Genomic DNA, 22,763 nt, shown 5'->3' with positions numbered 1-22,763 from the left:
GCAGAATTATGTGCCTGTTGAGGTGGGGTGCTGGAGGTGCAGGGTGGGTCGGGGTACACAGGCTGACCCTCAAAGCTGTGCTTGCCATCAGGGATGGGCAAGGGAGATGATACACCAATGGACACAGGGACAATAGAATCTGTCAGAATTCCTGTGCATACATGGGCACGAATCTCTCACATACTACAAAGACACTATGTCTTCAATAACTCCCCATAAAAGAAATCCGATAGACGTCGTCCCAATCGGACAATTGTAAAAATGTACATGACTGTGCCAATAATCCGTTGTGCAGCTGAAAGAAATTCTCCGAAACGATCCACACTAAGCAACACGTTTTATTTTTCTGTTCCACCTATAGAAAATAACATCACAAAATCATGGTGGTAGACAGAGGTGACCCGATTATGGAGTCAAAGAATGTCAGAAAATCTTTTAAAGAAAGAAAAATGGTCATTTTTCCCTCCCCTGACTTTGTGGGGGGGTACTTGTCAACTTAAAAACATTTGTACATTATTGTGATGTGTTTTCTTATTCTAAATGAATATTCAAATTTGTACCTAATTTTGTGTTGACAGTTTTCTGGTGGGAGCGTCCTTGGCAGCTGGCCAGCAGCCTTCCTGGGGCCTCCGTCCCTGGCTCACCAGGACCCTGGGTGAGTTGCTTCAGATGCTGGATTTCTTATTTGCCTTGACAACAATCAGCCATTCAAGGGCACAGATGCTGTCTTGCTGGGAAAGGCACCCAGAGCTCTTTATAAAGGCTACACGAGGCTCACCTGGCAGGGACTGATTCCAGAACCCCACGGAACCCCACTGTCCTTCCGATGCACTATTAAGGAGAGAAGCACACTGCCAAGGCGCGGCTCGGGCGAGTCCACGAGTCTGTGACGGGGGAGCCTCTATACCTGCTCAGTTTACCCAGGGTCGTTTCCCGAAGCTCTCCAGGGGCGCATGTCTCCCAGGGACTCAGTGCCCCCCTTGGTCTCCAAACACCTGTTCGATCTGGGGGTTGAACGGATTCTCCTTCCCCAAGACCTGGGGCCACTGGAGCTGCATCTTGTCCCACAAGCCGTCTGCCATCAGCAGCAAAGCCACCTGCACGGGAGAAGTAGAGCGGAAATGAGAACCCGGTAAAGACCTCGCCTGCAGAGTTACCTCCGTTCTTCCAGCCGTGGGCAGACTCGAGGACGGTCCCCATGATCCCGACCGTCATTCTTTGCGTGACCCCCCTTCCTCGGTGAGGGTGGGGACCTATCCCTTGGTTCTAAGTGGCAGAATACAGTGAGGATGAAATGATGTCGCTTCCGTGGCTACGGAACGTTATGTAAGACTGCTCTGCCGGGGGTTCCTCCGGGACCCTCCTTGTCGCCCTGGTGCAGTAGGAAGCCCACATGGCGAGGGGCGGAGGGTGGCCTGCTGCCAGCCGGTCAGAAGCTGGGTCCTCCGTTCTGCAATCACAAGGACATGAATTCTGCCAGCAACCAAGTGAATCTGAGCCCAGTTCTTCCCCGGCGGGGTCTCCGGGTGAGAAGGTAGCCGGAGTGACACAGCCGGTCTTAGCCTTGTGACCCGAGCAGAACACCCTGTTGGATTCTGAGCACCCAGCGCTCCTCACACACAGGAACTGTGAGATAAGACATGGACATTGTTTTCAGCTGCTAAATTTGTGATTCTAGTGATAGCTAACAGATACACTTCCTCAGAAAGCCGTTTGTTTATTTGTCTGTGGGCAGCTGACACTGATCACAGGCCCAGGGCTTGGGCTTTAGAGATGAACAGGATGAGTCCTTTCCTTAAGGAGCTCCCAGTCTAGTGAGGGCACCAGACGTGCAAAAGGGCACCAGCAGACCCACAGGGAGGGCTGTGAGGGGGATGCACTCGGCTAGAAGGTGAAGAGGTGCCAACTCTGCCAGGGGGCAGGGGAAGGGATAGGTCCTCTCTGAGGACACAGCATGTGCAAAGGCCCAGGGGTGCGGGAGGGAGTGGCGTGGGAAGCCATGGGTGCCTGGGCGATGAGGCTGGACAGGCAGCAGGTGCGGCGGGATCCGAGGAGCTGGTCGCACGGTTGTCCGTCGTGGTGCTCTGTATTCACGACGTTAGCAGGATCGTTCTTGGTCGTTCAGTCCTCTGGTGCGTCATTAACATGCTTCTGACGAGCTGTCTTTCCCTGCAGATAACATCCTCATTCGTTTAGCAAATGGGGCCTGGCCGGGCCATCTGCCCAGGGCTTTAGTGCCGGATGGTAAGAGAAATGTGATTGCTACGGTCTCAGAGGGGAGCACACTGTTCAGGGAGAGGCTCCGGGTCATCTGACTTCCATCAGAAGCATGTGGGCATTGTTTCCACGGGGCAGGTCCCTGCGCTGTCCCCAAGGCCGAGCCGCCAGCTCCTTGCGTGATGCTGGGCGGCCTTCTTCACTCCCCGGGCTGCAGCTCTCACCTGCAGAGACGTGGGCTGGAGATGATCCCAGACGCTCCTGGGTCTGAACTGTGGTCACGAGTCTAGCCGTTGTTAGAAAAATCGAGAACCGATGGAGTCGCTGCATGAAGGATCCCCAGTGTATTACTATGTTTCTGAGTCTGCGGAGGTGGACCCCAAATTCCAGCCATATCCATGTGGTGTCTAACACCACACACACACACACACACACACACACACACAGTCTGTCTGTCTGTCTGTCTGTCTAGCCGGCAGGTTTCTGGGAAGGGTCTGAGCATCTCTCACACGGGCCCACCAGTGTCTTTGAAGACAGAGGACTGGTCCTGTGGCTGTTTTCCCTGCTATTTCTTAACAAAGGGGGCTGTTGCCAGGTCTGGAGAAGGCGACTGGTTGTTCCTTCTTCTTTCTTGCCTTTCCACTCGATAGATACACAGAAGCTGTCTTCCTAACAACTGTGTAGTGCCAAGGCGTCCGTGATCAGTGGTTTCCCAATCTAAATTAACAAGGGAAGAGGCGGGGTCAGGATGAGATGAAGGAGGTTCAATGACAGAGCTCGGATTTGAGCACGTGGCAGCTGTTTGGTTTGAAAGCAATTCGTTGGCTGTCACTCTCGCGGAGATTTAAATATTTATGAGTGTGCACTGTTAATGTAGTGAGTCTGAAATGAGAGTGGCATCGCTACTGCTGGACCAGAGACGGGGGAGAAGAAGACCCACTATACTCAGTCATTCATTTCAGAACCATCTCACTGGGCACCTGCTGGGGGATCTGAGAACCGGCCTCTTGTAACTCCCACCACCCAGGGCGCAAGGCCGGCCACCCCCGACTCTCCTCACTGCAAACGAGCCGTTCCTCTAACACAAACAGCTTTCATGCTTTCTTATTCATAGTTCAAAACAGTAAAGCAAGACCTATTCATTGGAGGACAACTGAAAAAGACAGGAAAGCAAAAAGAGAAAAACAGAATAAAAGTAACTTGCAATTATAATAGAGATGGACACGATTACCACTGGGCCCAGAGTCTTTCTGATGCGCGCACGCGTACACACACACACTGGATCCCTCTGTAAACACCGTTTTACAATCTTCTCTTTTTACCCGCAGTATAATTGACACACAGTAAAACTCACTCTATTTGGTGAACAGTTCCGTGAGTGTTGACGAATGCGCAGAGTTGAGTAAGCATCCCCACAATCTTTAATCGGCTACTATTTACTTGGCTCTTACTGCAAACATATTTCTGTGTCACGAAAGGTAGATCAGTATCGCTTTTATTCACCGCGCTGTATTTTATTGGATGGATGCCAGTGAATTTATTTTTCTAGCGGAGATGTTTGCCACACCTCTCCCTTGGGCTTGTCCTGGGGACCAGGGATGGAGACAGCTTTCCCCCCGCTGATGCACGGGAGGGGTTCATGGGCTGCCTCGTTCGCTAACCCTGCTACGCATGTGCAGGGGTGAGCCCCGGTCCAGCAGAACGCTGCGGAATGGAGGGGTGCGGTTAAGTGAGATCTTCTGGTCACCTGAGCTAGGCCCTTCAGGTCTCGTCCTCTGTAGATGATTCTCGCAGGGCCTGGCTGTACGGTCCAGACAGCTGCCACATGGGCGGTCTGCTTTTGTCCAGACGCCACGGCCGTTTGGGGCACATGTGGCCCTTCCTCGGGTATGTCCACATCTGACGGTCTCTGGCATGTCTCTGCAGGTCCCGTGCCTGTATACTGGGAATTTTTCTATGCTTGTCTATTTTCCATGAGCATATAAGCAGGGTTGAGATAGTGGGTATAATTTGGCTTAAAAATGATCATGTATAAATCCTAAATTTGAATGGTTCCACACGGCCCATGTTTATATTTACTGAGCTCTCCCTAAAACAATTGGAGCAGTTGGGCCGATAGTAAGTAGTTGACATCGTCTGCTTCTCGGGCAGGGTTTCGGAAGAAACAGGCTGACGCGATACAGCCTGCTCACCTGTGGGTGGTGAGGGGCCCGCACCAGCTCGTTGTGGCAGAGGTGCCGGGATTGGTGAGGGCACGTGAAGGGGTCCGAGGCAGCTCCTCTGGTTGGCATTATGTCTGTGCCTAGGATGAGGTCCTGAGGCCAACCTTGGCCATTGGGACTTTTCAAGATGGAAGATATGTGGACTCCAATAGCTGCCCCATGGTCTAGAGTGGTTCTCAACCTGTGGGTCACGACCCCTTTGGGGGTTGAACGACCCTTTCACAGGGGTTGCCTAAGACCATCTGAAAACACATATTTCCGATGGTGGTTCATAACAGTAGCAAAATCACAGTTATGAAGTAGCAACGAAAGTAATCTTCTGGTTGGGGTTCAGCACAGCCTGAGGACCTGTACTGAAGGGTCGCGGCATCAGGAAGGTGGAGAACCACTGGCACAGACGATGCATTAGCACTGCCTCTGCCCCAAGGCCGGGCATCCCGAGGGGCGTGTGCAGGGACATGGAGGTTCTGCAGGGCCTCAGGTCTCAAGCCTGTCCCGACGGGGCTCACTTCTGTATCTTCTCCTGAGCTCAGGGCGTGTGTATATCTGCCGAAAGGACATCCCATTTGGACATCCTGTAGGCTCCTTAAACCCAGCATGTGCCAAGCTCCTCCTCACAGCACCCGTCCCGTGTTCTCGCCCTCAGTGGGCAGTGGAGTCATCTGTCCAAGGCCCCAGTCATAACGGGAGTGTCGCACCCACACAGCCAGGAGGTGACGACGTTCTGTTGCTCGAACTGTCTGAGTCTCTGCAACACAAACCTTTCCTCTCCCCTCCCCACTACCTTTGTTCCGGCCATCAGTCTCTCTCTCATTAACCCCCCGCCCCCCGTTCCCTTCCCTCTGGACTGGCCCACACCAAACCGTTCTCCACGCTGCTACCATTGGTATCTTTTTAGACCACAAGCCTCGTTAGGTTTCTTTCTTGCGTAAAAACCATCAGTGGGCCCTGGCTGGTGTTGCTCAGTGGTTAGGGTGTTGGCCCGTGGACCCATGAGTCGTGGGTTCGATTCCGGTCAGAGGCACGTGCCTCGGTTGCGGTTCTTCACGGCCCTGGTGGGGGTCATGATGGAGGCAACCAGTCGATGTGTCTCTTTCACACTGATGTTTCTCTCTCTCTCCCTCTTTCTTTCCCTCCCTCCCTCTCTACCCGAAGATAAATGGAAAAATACCCTCAGGTGAGGATTGAAAAAAACCATCAGCGGGTCTCCGCTGCCCCAGGGGAAAGGTCGAACCCCCTCCAGAGCTTGTGTGGCTGGGCACAGAGTACTGCTCCTGCCTCCTCCCTCCCAGCGCCCCTGACAGACGCTCCAGACGCGCTGCCATAGCCTCCCCGCGCCGTGCCTTTTCCACGCCCGGGTCTGGGCGTGTGCGGAGGAGCACGTCTGTGACCCTCCCTCCTTCCTCGCTTGCCTGGTTCGCGGTCTTCCTGATGCCCTCCTCCATCCCGTCCCATGTGCCCTGGGGCACCTGCGCTGCCAGCCGGAGGCGTGTGCTCTGTGTCACTGCGCGGGCTCGTCACCCTGTCACCCTGCACTGTGATCTCCCGAAGCGCGGGGCGGCTTCTCCTTCCCTCTCGAGTCTCAGGCGTTAGCCACGGGTGGGCACTCAGTAAGTATTTTTAGACGACAAGCTGCAGTCTGGACTGCTGAGCTCAATAGCCATGAAGACTAGGCAGGCTCCGGGGGCTGCTGTCCACTGTCACCACGTCCGCTGCGGCTGCCCACCGCGCCCGCTCTCTCGCCCACCGCCAGCATGGGCACGCATCTCGGGGATGATGCTGGGTTTCAGCTTCTGACTCTGTTCTCAACCACCAGTTATGGGTGCAGCTGTCTGAGCGTAAGACGGAGCTCCAGTGAGACAGACCTCGAAGCCAGGGGCAGGGCGTTTATTTTTATGTTTGATGGATCAGACCAATATGTCCCAAGGGATAAGACAAAGCTTCTTCAATCCTCTTCTATTTAGTTTGTCCTTAATGAACTCCCTCTCTGGTCATCTCTTCATATCCCCTTTCTCTGTCCGACCGGAAGGGTACCATTCTATTGGGCACCAGAATGGCAGACCACTGCCTCATTATCGCCGGGAAGAAGGTCTCCATGTTGGCTATTCTAAAACCGAAGACATCATCTTTTTGGAAGGGGGGCAGGCTCTAAAATACTTAACTAGCTTCTAGCCAAAATTTCTCTTGGATCAACTTATCCACAAGGTCCACAGGACAGTTAGCTGTTCTGAGATGCTTTGCTTAGATCAGTTTAGCTTGGGTTCTTGGTGAGATGGGCATTTGATACTCACTGTGAAATTCCCCGGCATTTGTGGGACGCCGCTGTCCATTCCCCCGTCGTCAGGGTGGCACTGTCCTTCCTCTGTTAGCCCTGCGGCGGCTCGTTCTGGGGCTTGGGGGAGGCGGGCGGTGTTCCAGTCAGACTCCTGAGGGATGACAGCCCCTCCCAGTGGCCTGGCTGACCACCGAGGCCAAGGACACCAGGGGGACTCTGACAGCACTCAGGTTGGACCCTGGTCACCGCCCTCCTGACCGCAGGCTGAGCCAGAAAGACTGGCGCTGTGGAGGCCCCCCGTTTTCAGAATTTGAAGCCGGCGGAGCTACGTCCCTTCTACTTCTTCTTTGACTATTACTTTAAAATAAAGGAATGTCACGAGTCAGTCCAGGGTGCGTGACAGATCAAAGCGGAGCTTCCCTGGCCGAGGCCAGGCTGCTGGACGGGGTGGGGCCCAGCTCCCCTTGCTTTCCTCTCACCACGTCCTTTCTAGAAGGATCCATAGAAGGGGTTTCTCCCAGGTCTCGCTCTCAGGAATCCGTGTGATTTTGTGTGTGTGTTTGACGTCTTTTATGTTACGGAGGCGGCGACCGCGCCTGTCTGCATCGGCCCCTGGGAAGCCCAGGGCTCATGAGCTCTCTCTGGCATCTCTCAGGACTTCCCTGCTGTCCCCTGACGCCAACTGTGGGCAAAGTCGAGCAGCCAGGCCTCGCTCCTCCCTCCTTTCCTCTGACTCTGATTTTCACTGTACTTTTTCTTTTTAAATCCTCACCTGAGGATATGTTTTTTTTTCAAATTTTTTTTCTTTATTAATTTTTAGAGAGAAAGGAAGGGAGAGGGAGAGAGAGAGAAACATTGATGAGAGAGAACATCAATGGGCCGCCTCCTGCATGTCCCCCACTGGGGATTGGGCCCACAACCTGGGCATGTGCCCTGACCGGGAATCGAACCAGTGACATCTTCGTGCAGGGGTGGATGCTCAACCACTGAGCCACACCGTCTGGGTGAGGATATTTTTTTATTTATCTTCAGACAGAGTGGGAGGGAGGGGGAGAGATGGAGAGACGGAGAGAGAAACATCGATGTGAGAGACACACATCAACTGACCGCCTCCTGCACAACCCAAACCAGAGCCTGACTGCAACCGAGGTCCGTGCCCTTGACTGGAATTGAACCTGCGACTCATTGGTCCGTGGGCCGATGCTCTAACCGCAGGGCCAAACCGGCCAGGGCACGTAATTCTATTTTAAAAAGTAACCTCACACGTGGCCTTCGGCAACCCCTGTGTGACCACACTCACCTCGTTGGGGTGGAATCCATCGACGGGCTCGATGAGCTGCCAGGGCTGCCCGCCTCTCTTCTGCCACTTCTTCATGACTGCGGGCACACGTGAGCCGGGTCAGACCAAGGACTGAAAGTGCGGACAGCGCCGCCCCGGTCCTCCTGCGCTGCCCCCAGTTCTCCTGCGCCGCCCGGGTCCTCCTGCGCCGCCCCGGCCCTCCCCGCCCAGGCCCCTGGTCCTCCTGCACCGCCCCGGCCCTCCCCGCCCAGGCCCCCCACCCGGCTGCCCCCAGCCCTCCTCACCGAGGCGCCCCCCCCCCACTGACCACCCCCCCGCCGCTCTCCCCGCCCAGGCGCCCGCACCCGGCTGTCCCGCCCCCCCCCGTCCTCCCCGCCCAGGCCCCCCACCCGGCTGCCCCCGCCCTCCCCGCCCAGGCGCCCCCACCCGGCTGCCCCCCCCTCCCCGCCGAGGCGCTCCCATCCGGCTGTCCCCCAGCCCTCCCCGCTGAGGCGCCCCCACCCGGCTGCCCCCCCATCCTCCCCAGCCCAGGCCCCCCCCCCCCCGGCTGCCCCCCCCCGCCCAGGCCCCCCACCCGGCTGCCCCCCCTCCCTGCCCAGGCCCCCCACCTGGCTGCCCCCCCTCCCTGCCCAGGCCCCCCACCCGGCTGCCTGCGGGCGGGCCTCTGGGGCTGGGGCTTCCGGGGCAGAAACCATCTTCGGGTTGAGCGATGCTGTCTTCCTAACCCAGCAAGACCGCGTGCGAGTGTCAGACCCAGTGGTCTGTGTGTGAGGCGCGGTGAGCTCTAGAACATTCGGCACCCACTGAAGTCCAGCTCACTTCCTGGGCCAGCGGGACAGCATCGCCGGAGGGGAGCGAAGCCTCTCACAGCCGCCCCGTCCAGGCCAGGCCCGGCGTGTCAGTACCACGAAAGCCCACAGGTCATGGGAAGCACAGTGACGCAGAGCGACCTCAGTGTTGCGTGCACGGTGAGCCTGCAGAGAGCTATGTGACGAAAGCAATAAAGCTGCCCTTCGTCAGGGAGAGGCCGGGAAGGTCTGCGGCTCTGGAGCCTGCCCTGTGATGTCATGCCTAAGAGCACCGGAAGGAAACCAAGTCCTCGGAGGGCCTCCAGGGAGAACAATAGGAAACCTGCTGCCCCAGGGTGGCCCATGTCCTCACCTCCCTGATGCCAGACTGGGGCGCAGGCAGAGCCGAGACCCCTCCAGTTCTTCCCTCTCCATCCCGCTCTCGTCTCTCCCTCTCTTGCCCCGAGGGGAGGAATGGACTTTCTACTGGGGGCTTTGACTGGACAAAGGAGCTGGGCCTTCTCAGGGCTGAATCGCTACTCGGCTGCGTTTGTAATTAGTCCTCATCACAGCATGCTGTCCCCACCCGCTGCCCAACCCCTGTCCCCAGAAGGGCTGCGGATCCCGTCGTCCTTCTCGGAGCTCAGGACAAAATTTCTGCGGTGGGCTGTAGCCCCCTACACTGGATCCCCGATGCTGCTGGCTTCTTCCCTGGCTGCATGGCCACCGCCTCTGGGTTCTACTGAGGCTGTTAGGAGCAGCAGCTATTGGAAGGGGGCCTTTCCATTTCCTGGGAAACTCAAGTTGAGGACAATGTCCATTGTGTTCTCCGCATGGAGTCCTGGGGGAGAAACTGCTTCGTTCTGATACACGGGCAGGTCTGCTCCTCTGATGGGAAGCTCGGAGCTGGACTGGTGTTGAAACCACAGACGCCTTCGTGAAGGCTTATTCTGCGGAGCCAGCTTGCAGACGGCAACACCTGCCCTTGGCCATTGGTACCCTGCGGAAGGCGGAGCCCTGGGGAAGCTGGCTTGGCTTTGTCTCCAGCGTGCCTGGCTGTTCCGTTTTTTAAAAAAAATATTTATTTTGATTTTTTTTTGAGAGAGAGAGAGAAAAACATTGATCTGAGAGAGAAACATCCATTGGCTGCCTCCTGGCTGCCTACTGGGGATCAAGCCCAAAACCCAGGCATGTGCCCTGACCAAGAATTGAACCGGGACCTCTCAGTCCATGGGACAGTGCTCAATTCACTGAACCACACCGGCCAGGCTGTTCTGCTTGTTTTTTTTTTTTTCTTTCTTTCTTTCTTTTTTTTTGTTCAGATAGAGTGGGAGGAAGAGAGAGAGAGAAACATTGACGTGAAAGGGACACATCGAGTGGCTGCCACCCGCCTGACCAACCAGGGCCGGGGATGAACTGCAGCCGAGGTATGTGCCCTTAGCAGGAACTGAACCTGGGTCTCTCGGGACCGCAGGCCGACACTCTAACCGCTGAGCCAAACCAGACGGGGCTGTTCTGCTTGTTTTTAAAGGCAAGACCTTGGAATCAGACTTTCTCCTTCAGCTTCAATTCTGGCTGCTCAGCCTTTCCCTGTGGACCTGACACTTTGTAGCTCCTGTGGGCTGGTGACGACCTCCTTGGGCGTGACGTGCGGCTGCAGTCCATCTCTGCAAGTCCCTTTCCTGTCACAGGGTGTGAAATGGTGAATTCCATATTAAACAAGAGGATATCGATGATGCCACAGCCAGTTCAAACAGAGTACAAGAAGGAGAGATTTTCGTGCGACCCTGAAGACTGCAGATTTGCTAAGTGACTCTATCGGGTCTTTATTTGTCATAAAGGACACTGCCGTGATGATGAGATGCACTGCGACCAAGGCATCTCTAAGGGCCTCCGCGTGGACCACAGGCAGGCGCAGCGATGGGAAGTGAGTTGTACACTGAGAGAGAATGAACATCTATTCTCCATGTGTCCTGAGCCCTGGAAGACGAGCAGGTGCTTTACATACACTGGTAACGGTGGTGGTGGGAGGGCGTCGCAACTGTTGCTGAGTCCTTACTCCTACATGTGCGGGCTCCACCCTTTGTTACTGTTACGTTACACAAAAGGAAAGCAAAGCTGTGTGCTTACTCAGTTTGCTCCAGGTTACAGTTGATCTGGGTCTGAGTTGGGATTGGAACACGGTTCTATCTGGCTGCAGATTCTGGCCTTTTCCTGGAATAGCACATTTTCCCCGCACGAGGTAGACCAGATCTCCAGGCTGTGAGCTGCGCAGGTTGAGGGTCACCCACAGAGACGGATTTAGGTGTGGATGATTTTTCAGCCTGTGCTGGAAAATGCTAGGATTTCGAGGTAAAAATTCCCTTTGTAGTAGTCAAACTTGGGGTGTAAGTCAAGTTCTTACTACAGTTCCCGAAAATGCGATAAAAATCCCAGCTCTTTCAGAAGTGGACACGGAGGCCCCTGGATGTTAAATGCACGATGCCGCATCAGATGGTCACGGGGCAGGTCCTGGGGCAGCGTCCTTCTGCCTCCACGCTCCTTCCCACCGGGTCTCTGTGTCTTCCTGGTGCCTTGCTCGCCAGCCTCATGTGGAGAAGGCGAACGAGGCCCTGTGCCCAGACGGAATCTTCCCATTTGTTTTTGTCAGGGAATGACCACATCTCAGGAATGTCCTCGAACTGCTGATGAGAAGTGCCAGGTGAGGAGAAGCCAGGGAGGTTTCTCCGTTAAGTTACTGCCGTTTGGTTGAGAATGTTCAGTTCCCCTGAATATATATATATATTGTTATTGCATTTATCACTGCTGTGAGGACAAGAAGGGGCTAATGACCTCTGCTTCCGAGCATTAGGTCATCCCTGGAGTGCTGGCCAGTTCTGGGGTGAGGGTTCCGCTCTCCTGCCTAGATGCTTCATGAAGATAAGGACTGTTCTCCTTTGCTGACAGCTGTATTCCCAGCACCTACACAGCGCGTAGCAGGACTTGGTAAAAACCCGATGACTGACTAACGTCCTTAATTTGGGCACAGTGTAAGCCCCACTTACTAAATTTCAATGTGTCATCGATCATCTGTGGATTGTGCTAAAATTCAGATTCCTAGGCCCCAATTAGGAGCAGAGCCTGGGCTTCCTCATCTATAAGTAGCCCGCAGTGCAGTGGATACGACTCATCCCAAACCACACTTTGGGCAGCAAGGGTGTGAGGAAAATGGTCCTCTTTCCTGGGGACCAGTAGTGACCCAGGCATGGCATTCAGGGGGATCACACGTCTGTCCTGTAATCGTCACAGAGATTTGTTACGTAGGTGTGGTCTTTCGTTTTCAGGACTGGAAGGCAGCGCTTAGACATGATCCCAAAGATGATAAAGCACAGAGCTGGAGGCTACCATGGAAAATGGAAAAGTCCTCTGTGCACGTTAGACATGATTATATTTTGAATAACTTTATCTATGTTCAAGGTTGATGATAATCAAAGATCACTTGGCGGTATATTTGTTTACAGCAGGAATTCATTAATGAGACTTTAGCTCTGCATTTTAATGAGAGGTAATTTATCAAAATGTCTCTCCCCATGAGAGAAATATGTATCACCTAGGCAGGAAATCTAGTTAGGGGCGATCCGTCTTGTTGAAAAGATGTTCAGAATTGAAATACTCGACTCTGCAACGCAGAACGTGTCAGCTAATGTAATCTGTGATAATTCATGATGGCCATCTGCTCTTCCCTGGCTGCTTGGGCTGGGGGGGGGGTGCGAGGGAGGTAGAGATGATAATCTCTGGAGGAGAAATGGGCCATCCTTCACGTACCCTGCAAAGCTTTTCATTAGCATCATCTCAGAGGGCCGTCAATCAACAGGAGGCTTTTCTCCTGTACAGCAAATGCTTAGCAATGACTATGAGACTGCAGGATTAGAGCCAATAAGTCTTCAGGGTCAAGGTGTCAAGGAGAAATCCGTAGCTCCAGTAATCATGCCTGTTTCTTGGTGCCACCCCTCAGGGACCGCTGTGTTTGGACAGAGTGCTAGCAGAGAAATACTAATGTTCTTTCCAGGAAGCTGGGATGGGGTGGTTCACTCTGCCACAGGCAACTCTGAGGTCCCTCCCACAGAGACCCTGATTAGTTTCTGCTGCGCAGGGCCTGGGACTCAGCATTGTTACTGAGTCCCTAGGTAGCTCAGTGCCCACCATGAGAGGCACTGCCTTAGCCCTCATCCCTGGCACGCTCCTCTTTAGCCAGGGGGAAGCAGGACATCGCTCTGCGGGCAAGAACAAAGGATGCCACGGACCTGTTGGCTCTCTGCCAAGGCGTTTTCCAGGAATGGGGTCACCCTTTATCTTATTTCAGTACTAGAGCCCTTCGTGTGGGGGACGGGCAGGAGAGACCCTGTCCAGTCTCGGCCCGCGGGTCGCCCCTGGCGGGGGCAGGCTCTGAGTGGTGGCCGCTGTTTCTGTCTGTTCCATTGCCCAAGCCAAACAGCTCTCACCTGCTTGGAGATCAAAATCCACATAGAGAAGATCCAAGTTCGTAAATTTCTTGCTGATTGCAATCTTTTTCAGGATATTGGAGAGTTGTTCTGCTCTCTGCATACAAAGGAAACGGAGAATTTCGTGAAATCTAGACCTTGGTTTTAGTGAGCGGATTCAGACAGGACAAAGACACGGACGGGCCCCCGCCCCGGCTCCCAGCCTTCCGCACAGAGCCGCGCGGCACATTACATCCTATTCGACACATGGCCAACGAGCGTACAAACTGTTAGACTTCATTAGGAACCAAATCAGCACAAATTAAAGTAATGAGATACCACTTTTCCCTGTGGGGTTGGTGAAGAAAAGATGAACAGTCATGATAATGCAGAATGGTGCCCGGGCAGAGGGGATCCAGAAAGTCAATTTGTTTAACCTTTCTAGAGAGCAATTCAGTGAGGTGGATCAAATCCTTAAGCATGACATATTCTTTGACTCAATCATTTTTCTAGAAATTCATCTTAAGAAAATGGCACACACACACGCACACACACATACACACACACACACAGAGGTTCATCACAGTGCTATTTATCACAGTGAAAAATTGGAAACCCATATGACCTGTATGTCCAACTCCAAGGGATGAAATAAATCATGGTCCATTCATGCGCTGTGCACTCTAAAATAATGACGACACTGGGATGTGGAGAAATAATTGATGGACTTCAGAAGGCACAAAACAGCCTCTGAATTCTGATACTGTGTAGGCGAAGACCAGAAATACCCATCTATGAAGGTAAGATCAGAAACACGCTGAGATTTGGGGTGATTTTTGTTAATGTTCTTTGTGTTTTTTTTTTTTTTAACATTCTCCAAGGTTTTAAAAAAATGGGAGTATATTTGTACAAAGAGTTCATTAAGTCTTCTACAAAGAGATGATTCTGTGTCTGTGAAAGAAGCGCATGAACCGCCGGTTCCCGCCGAGGGGAGAAAGATGCTCTGGAGCAAGGGTCCCCCGTGAACTTGGGGGAACTCATACGGAGAGCCTCACCTCCCTCACCTCTCTCCACCTCTGCACATGTGCCCAGGACTGGCTTGCAAAGGGGTGCGCATGTGCACGTACACGCATATGTGCATATGAGAGAGACAGACCCAAGCACCGAGAAAGTGACTGACAGACACAACGAGAGCGACAGACCCAGAGGAGGCAGAAGGAAAGAGACAGGGCACCCCGCAACCCCTCAACTCCTCAAGCCCCCGGACGTCTGATGTTTCTATTCACCAGCTTGGAGCCTGGCACCTGGCCCGCGTCCCATCCCCAGTGAAGTCCCAGCAGCAAACGCAGGGCCAGAATGACCCCAAAGGGCCTGCCGCAGTCCTACCTCCGAGGTGAGAGCCCGGAGGGTCTTGTTGGAGGACATCCAGCCGTGGCAGGAGCTGACCTGAGAGCAGGGAGACACCTTGATTACCGAGGACCAGCGGGTGGCGCGGGGACTGCGCGCGGACAAGTCGGTGCTGGCTCACCTGCAGGCAGCCGAGGAAGGTGTAGAACCGCTCGTAGGTCACGTCCTCGTTCAGCTGGCCTGGAAGACAGGGCGGGGTGTTGCGTGGGCCTGGATCTGACAGCCAACGGGGAACTCAGGGGTGAGCCTGCAGAAGGCTGAGCCCTCCAGGGACCTGCCTGGTGTTTCCGCTGGCCTGGCTCTTGAAGAATGCCTGTGCTTCCTTCCTCTCTGAGCCCCTGGGGATCCAGAGCTGGAGTTAGGGAGGGGCCTTAAGGAGTCTACTTCCTTCTCGAGCTGTTGGCATGGGCCAGGGCAGGGCCTGCGGGACCCAGGTGGATGGGTGCAAGGGCACCGCACCAACCAGAGCATCACTCACGGTGGACTTGGCCGAGCAGCGGCTTTCTGCTGGCAAGGGTGTGAAGTGCCCACTTCCCGGGGGCACAAGGAGCGCTCAGGGCGGGAGCTGACATACCGTCCTGACTCAGTTACCCTGGTGAGGACCGGGAGGACAATCTGAGTCCGAGCGCTCACCATGCACTGCCCTGCAGCTTGGCCAACTGAAGGCCTCCCAAAGAGCTTGGGCGGCCCCTGGAAGGGGGTGGGCCAGTGTCCCATATACCTGCACGGCCCAGGGCATCCTACTTGAGCCCTCAAGAGTAGATATGCTCCACACTTATTTTCTGGTGCAAGTCAGAAGGGTACCTAGGAGTCAAGGTGATGGGTGCCAAGTGGGAGCTCAGAGCCTCTGTAAACACTGGTTGCAGACGCAGAATCTGGGGGGTTATTCTCACACGCATCCCCTCTCCTCCCCCTTACAGCATACCCACTCCCAGAGGCAATCATACTTTATGCTGTGGCTGACACACAAAGCCCAGGCCCTCCCAGATCTCAGGGGCAATGACTGATGTCGCATTCATTCACACTTCCCTCACGCTCGGAAAAATAAAGGAAAATAATAGGCCCCATCTCAGCGCGAAGAGAGAGATGGAGAGTGATGGAAGTCTTATTTTTCACTTATACCTCAGATCAGCTAGACTGAAAGATAGATTCAATCTTCTTGTCATAGAGGAAAAATGTAATATTTCTCTGTCTGTCCAAGACGGGAGACGCACATGCGTGCGATCACCATCACAGTCAGGGACCATGCCGGCCCTCGCCGTCCCCACCGGCGTCCGTGTCTCGGCGTTTGAGACGAATCCCAAACCGCGGGCGTTGCTTTGGTTTTCTGGTATCAACATGGAGCCCTGAGCCCCAACTTTCTCCAAGATCCCTCTTTCCACCACTGGGGCTTCTTTTCCTCTATTTCTAAAACATGTTTCTATTGATTTTTTTTTTTTAATTTTTTTTAGAGAGAGGGAGGAAAGAGAGAGAAAGAAACACTGATGTGAGAGAGAAACCTCTATCGGCTTCCTCTTGCATGCACCCTACTGGGGATCGAGCCCCAACCCAGGGATATGTCCTGACGGGACCTCTCAGTCCATGGGACGATGCTCAACCACTGAGCCACACCAGCCGCACCTCTATTTTTTTGTGTGTGTCTGTGATTTTGTAACCTGTTTCCTTTCTGTATGTGTCCCTGCCCGTCCCAGCCCCGCCCAGCTGCAGTGACGGACACATCCCGCCTCCACTCTGCACCCATGATCCTCCGAACCCTCCGTGCGCCCCAGTGACTTGGCTGTGGCCCTGTGCTGGGACGGCCCCTGGGCCGCAGCCTTCCCTCTGTCATCTGTTTCTTTGTTGAAACTGTGGCCTGGTGATCAACCTCAGGTAGCTTGGCTGGGACCCTGACCCCCAGCTCGGCCCTGATGGAGGGGGTCTCCCTAAGAGGCGTCTTGTCTGCTTACCCCGCTCAGTGGCGGAAGTCTTTCCACCTGAGGGAGGTGACCGTCATGCCTGACCATACAGCGCTCTGCACCCCCCTTTTACCGCCAAGCCTGGATAGCTCCGGTGCCCAGAGGGACTGGAGTTGGTCCAGCTCCTGGATCCTGGGGGCTCATCTGCTGGCTCCCCGTTTGGGGGCTAAGCCCAGCCATAGTCTCATTTCTTCCTGGCCTAGTCCCCGCTTCCTGGGGTCTTCCTCTGAGCTCCCAGAGCACCTTAGGATGAGACCACAGGTGTGTCCCCCTTCTGAGCCTTGTCTCAGTTTCTGTCCCTTGCCTTGTCATTCTGGCGCTGGCTTCCGCCGGACCAGGTTGATAAAGGGAGAATCCTAGTGTGAGCAGGCGGGTCTGCTGAGCGGGATAAAGGCTCCTTAGGTGTCGGGAAAGGAGCCGGGAACGGTGTCGAGAGCTGGTTTCCCTTCTGTCTGGTCTCTCGGCCTAGTCGGGGGTCGGGGGACTCTGAGGCTGGTCCTGTGGAGGGGCAGTTGGGAGTGCTTTCGATGCGCTTACGGCTTAAAGAAAGAGCAGAGGCAAAGTTGTTCTGATGCTTTTGTCCTTGTTGGCAGGGTCAGTTGGTCATTGCCCCTTTCTGGTTAGGAATCACCTCGCGTCCCTCTCACTTCCACGGTTTTGCGCTTGAGGCACGGAGACTGCTCCTCCCACAGGCCCGACCTGCACAGAGGCAGTGTCTGTGACGCCCTCGTCCGAGAGTGATCCTGGGGCAGGAAGCTGGTCAGCAGTGACCAGGCCAGGGCAGAAGGACGGTCCCTCGGCGCCCAGGAATGGTGAGGGCTGAGGAACCATCAGTAGGTGGGGAGCCTGTGGGGGCCCGTGGATGCCACCCACGCCCCCTGAGGGTTAGAGGGCGGGTTCTGCTCCAGCTGGCTAGAGTGGCAGTTAGCGTCTCGGTCATTTGTCATTCTTCAGGGCAGGGTCTTTGGTATTTATTTAATGCAGGGACCATAATTGAAATGTTAGGCATCATAAAAGCTTAGTTTCAACAAAGATCAATCATGTCTCCGTGAAATACCACTTAGGGTATTAAATCTTAGTAAAAACACATTAATTTAGATAGGGAGGAAGCCAGTAATAAAATATAGGGTATACTACAATATATTCTAATATTGTTAAAAATTGATTTCAGAGAGTAGAAGGGAGAGATAGAAATATTGATGAGAGAGAAGCATCGATCGCTGCTTCCTGCACACCCCCTACTGGGAATCGAGCCTGCAACTCGGCACGTGCCCTGACCAGGAGTTGAACAGGTGACCTCCTGGTGCATGGGACAACGCTCAATCCACTGAGCCACACCGGCGAGGCTATGACAATGTATTTGAAAACAAGCTATGTTTTAAGTTGAAGAGTAATTGGGGTAAAATGAAGTTGTTGTTGACATTTTGCGGCAGAGGTGCAGCTCTAAGGATGGCCGGCAATCCCGGACTCCTGGACCGAGTGCGACCCTGCAGACAGCTCCCAGGTTGCCTCTGGCTTATACCAGTGTCACACACACTTAGTAGCCTCACTGTCAGGGTCTACATTCTGTTTTCCCCAGTGGACTTGTCTTTTCTGTCTCCTTGGAGACAAAGACTCCATCTTCGTATCATTGTAGGCATCTCAGACATGTTCCTGGAGATTGCCTTCCTCGGGGGCTCTGCCTGACAGGCCTCATCCCTGGTCAGCGCTGACCTCCGGAAAGTTCTGAGTAAGTAGCCTTCTAATGTGTGAGACTTAGTCTCTCCCAATTCCTCCAAAGGACACGTTCTCTCTAGGAATTTTAATCGCTGGTAGAGACTGCAGGGCTATCCCAGCCCTTGGCAGCCAGACACAGACTTCGCAGTGACCCTCCAGCATGGCTGAAGAAGACAGATGCTGGAGGCTCATCATGCCCTCCTCCCGGGAACCCACTCGTGTTCTGGGCCTCCATCCCGCTGATCCGATGCTGTGGCCTTTAGCCTTCGCTTTGCCGAATGGCCAGGCTGAGCTCCTGCCTGTCCTACCGAGGCAGCAGAGACTGTGCTCACTGGTCCAGGGGTAATTCCCCGGCCCCTCCGCTTCCAAACCCCTTCCTATCCTTACAGTTGGCTGCAGTCAAGTCTAGATAGTACACCATGTTTCTGGGCTCGAAGACCGAAATAAATGGAAAAACCCTCCCTATTTGCGTGCACAACCCTGAGTACGGTGCCGGGGGTGGGAGGGGATCCGACGAGGGTGTTCTGCTATTAAGATGAGAGCATCATGCCCTGGCCAGTTTGGCTCAGTGGTTAGAGCGTAGGCCTGCGGTCCAGAGAGACCCGGGTTCGGTTCCCGCTAAGGGCATGTACCTCGGTTGCAGTTTGTCCCCAGCCCTGGCTGGTCGTGCGGGTGGCAGCCACTTGATGTGTCCCTTTCACGTCGATGTTTCTCTCTCTCCCTCTCCCTCTCCCTCCCACCCCCCACTCTATCTGAACAAAAAAATGGAAAAATGTCCTCGGGTGAGGATAAAAAAAAAATTAAAAAAAAAGATGAGATCATCCTAACCTAGCAGAGCAACCACACGCAGAGGTTGGCCGGTCATTAACCTGGGAACAAAGACCCAAAGGTTGGCCAGGAGCAGGAGCAGGACGGACCCTCTGACAAGCCTCTCGTGCTGTGTGAGCTGCGCCCGCCGAAGGGGGGAGGGGAACGCTGCCTAAGTCCCACCCACTTCCCTAGTCTGTCTAGGAGGGACCCTGATGCTCCATTGAGGAATTTATAATTTATTTCCATGGCAACCAGGCAGCAGGGATAATTTAGGAAATGAATAATAGCTTAAAAACATTAAACACATTTTTGAGGGTTTCAACTTCTCCCTAACTGGATTTTTAAAAACCAAGGGTTTATAGAGAACACGCTCTGCACCTTTCCCTTCTTTTGTGTGATCAGCAGCTGGAGGGGCCGTTTGAGGACGAGGCAGAGCCCAGAGCAGGCGTCTCCACCTTGAACAGTCTTGGGGGGGGGGGGCTGCCCTATTTAGGACCATCCCTGGATTCTACCCCTCTGCAGTTGTGATAGGGGGTGGGGTGAGAGGGTTGCCTCTGAGTGAGAACCAGTGGCCCCGGGAAGCCTTCAAAGCGACCAGCGAGTTCCCCAATCACGTGCGTTCTTGCTTCCTTCCAAATTTCATGGAGTCCCTGTTACGTGCTGCGGTTCAGTCAAGTGACAAGTGTGGCTACCTGAAAATGTATGGAGGTAGTCTAACCGGAGTTGTGGAAAGGGAATGGGTTGTGTCAGAAAACGCAAGGTCAAGCCCTGATGGGTGTGACGCAAAGCGCACCTTCCCCGCCCCCAGCATCCCGGCCCCAGGCCCCCCGGAGCGCGGAGAGATCAGGGATCTAAGAACATCTTTAGGGGGCGCTGCGGTTTTCATCGCCGGTGGCTCCCAGAGCCATCTCCGCCCGTGAGCTTGCCCTTGGAGTGTCCGCGGCGGCCCAGAATGGAGTCAAGTCCTCCACAGGTGACCACACAGTCATGTCTCGGGCACGGTCCAAGCCCCATGAACAGGAGGAACACGCTTCCCCCCTGCGAGGCGGGACCGCACTTTGCTTGGATAACAGTGACATTTGCGGCCATTTCTTAACTGCCGAGGAAATGACCTCAGTCTCTTCGGTGAGGAACCTGGAATGGGGATGTCTACCCTTGTCCCCCAGAGCCCCTTTGAGAGCTGGTAAAAAGGTCCCCATTCCCTTTTTGTGTGCGGAGGGCTGGGGCTCCCCGAGGGAGGTAGGGGGGCTGGCTGAAACGGGGGTGCAGGAGGAGAAGAGGAGACTGAAGAGACATGGAGACGTTACACGTGAGGGGAAAGTAGTCCCAAGGAGGCACTGAGGGGTCGTGTCCAGGTCTCCCAGCTTTGCTGGGCTCACCTGACTCGTGGGAAACTTCTCAGACCTCTGGCACATTTCGGCTTGGGTCGGTGCAAGGAGGTGGCTATGGCCGCACCAGGGCAGGGCGGCCCCTTTAATGAAAGACTGTCCCAGCCCTGGCCGGTTTGGCTCAGCGGTTAGAGCGTCGGCCTGCGGTCCTGAGAGACCCGGGTTCGGTTCCCGCTAAGGGCACGTACCTTGGTTGCAGTTTGTCCCCGGCCCTGGTCGGTTGTGCGGGTGGCAACCACTCGATGTGTCCCTTTCACATCGATGTTTCTCTCTCTCTGTTCCTCTCTCTCCCTCCCACTCTACCTGAACAAAAAATGGAAAAATGTCCTTGGGTGAGGATTAAAAAAATAATAATAATAATAATGAAAGACTGTCCCAGGTGTACCAGTGTGGGGTTGAGGGGAGGGCACCCAGATGCCTGCCTGAGGGGACGGAGGCTGGCTCCCTAGCACCCCCCACCCCATCGAATTTTCTCCCATGACACCTGTCGCCCTCTGGCATGCTTTCCGGGGTACACTGTGCCTGAACAGTACCTGGCGCACAATAAACACTTAATAAATTTTTTTGTTTTTTAAGACATTCTCCTCCATGAAAAACCGTGCTACACCCAGCTCACATGACAATGAGCTATGCAGTGTTTGGCAAGCTACCTAACTTCCCGCGTCTCCCTTCTTTCATCCATTAAATGGAATGAAGGAAAACATCATTCTCACAGGAGTGTTTTAGAGATCAGCCTGGCAGCCCTTCCTAATGTGAATTACTGCCACTTTCACAGTGCAATGCATCGAGAACGCTAGTGAGGCTATTAGACGTTTCTGGGGATCTTTAAAGTATTTCAGAGCCAAGGACTCACGAGAGTGTCAGAGCTGGTAAGGCGCAAAAGCCCAAAGGCCCAAGTCCTCTGGAGGACCACAGACCACAGCAATTGATCTGGCCACCAGGGGGCACTCACCATTGAGATTTGGAGACTTCCTGCCCTTTGATGCAAGGCTGTCTGTCTCGTTTGGGCTTCATCAGCTCATTCGAGATTTCAACTTCAGTTAAAGGAGTTTCCTGACTTAAACTGTTATCTTTCAATTGGTCTTAATTCTTCATTAAATGAATACTTCTGTCCCTCCTGGCTTTGGATACTGACCTCAAGATCCTCTACCTGGGGGTGCTTCCCTTTATCATTTCTGATTTGGTGGTGGCATCTTAGGTGTATTCCTCTATGATATGAACGATCTATATTTGAGCTATATAGACACTGACATTGTTAAAGAGGAACAGTATCTTCAACACAATACCTAGAGGATGATATCTGTTGTGCAGATGATCCCAGAGAAAGGTCCCATCTGGTAAGCCGTATAAAATAACATGGCTGCCATTTGGCAGGTGGGAATTCAGATACTTCAGAGTCTCCATGACCTTGGAATAGAATTGCTCAGGAGTGGTCATTTTTGGGACTGGGTCAATCTTCCTGTTGGTAAAATAAACAGAAAATACCTTACTGGATCACAAGGGTAGAAGCACACAGTTCCAAATACCTGCCCTCTGGAAGTGCCCTCCCCTCCCACCCCATGTGGCAGTTACTGGTGCAAACGTTTCTGGCTTCTTGGTTCCCGTGTGGTTGGGTTGGCCATGTAACTGGTCTGGGGTATGAGTTGTGAGAAGAAGTGACTTCTGTCATGTTTGGTGGCCCAAGAACCTCTGGAAAGGTCTTTATCTTTGCCATGGGTCTGGGCAATGTTCTAGACAGCAGTTACTTCACCAACCTAAGTCCAGGAACAGAGTCGACGATGATTCTCGATGGACATGCAGTGTGAGTGAGAAGTAAATGTTTTTCTTTTGCTTTATGCTCCCAAGACTTTAGGGGCTGTTTGTTCCTGCAGCATAGCCGCACGTAGCCTAACCGACACACACAATTAATGGAATCAAAGGAGTCTGGCACGGGCTATTATTTGTTTGACACTTCCAGGTCTACAACCTGGTCTTTAAAACGTTCCATCTGTATTGCTGTTAGAATGAGACAGCGTGTCCGTGAGAAATGAAGTTACATTATGTGCCCACAATATATTCCATTCTACACCGAATTAAAAATACTTGTTTTTTTGTTCATCCTCACCCGACGTTATTTTTTCCGCTGATTTTTAGAGGGGAGTGGACGGGCTGACCAGGTGTACTCACATCACTTAACTCCCACCAGCCCCTCAAAGAGGCATCACACGCTGGGAATGGGGTGGGGT

General features: G+C 53.8%; 1 protein-coding gene across 1 annotated transcript in view; it reads right to left on the bottom strand.

Annotated features, from left to right (window-relative positions):
• Positions 1-335: 335 nt before the first annotated feature.
• AOAH (acyloxyacyl hydrolase) overlaps positions 336-22,763 on the bottom strand; it is a 124,271-nt gene continuing 101,843 nt past the window's right edge. The window contains exons 16-21 of the mRNA XM_036247343.1: positions 21,825-21,997; positions 14,791-14,849; positions 14,649-14,708; positions 13,284-13,380; positions 8,015-8,091; positions 336-1,097 (exon numbers count right to left, since the gene is read on the bottom strand). Of these exons, the coding sequence (XP_036103236.1) occupies positions 969-1,097; positions 8,015-8,091; positions 13,284-13,380; positions 14,649-14,708; positions 14,791-14,849; positions 21,825-21,997 (595 nt within the window). The 3' untranslated portion in view covers positions 336-968. The remainder of the gene's footprint in view (positions 1,098-8,014; positions 8,092-13,283; positions 13,381-14,648; positions 14,709-14,790; positions 14,850-21,824; positions 21,998-22,763) is intronic.

This window comes from Molossus molossus, unplaced genomic scaffold (genome assembly GCF_014108415.1).
Source record: "Molossus molossus isolate mMolMol1 unplaced genomic scaffold, mMolMol1.p scaffold_m16_p_7, whole genome shotgun sequence".
NCBI lineage: Eukaryota > Metazoa > Chordata > Mammalia > Chiroptera > Molossidae > Molossus > Molossus molossus.
This window is presented reverse-complemented; position numbering and strand designations above follow the sequence as displayed.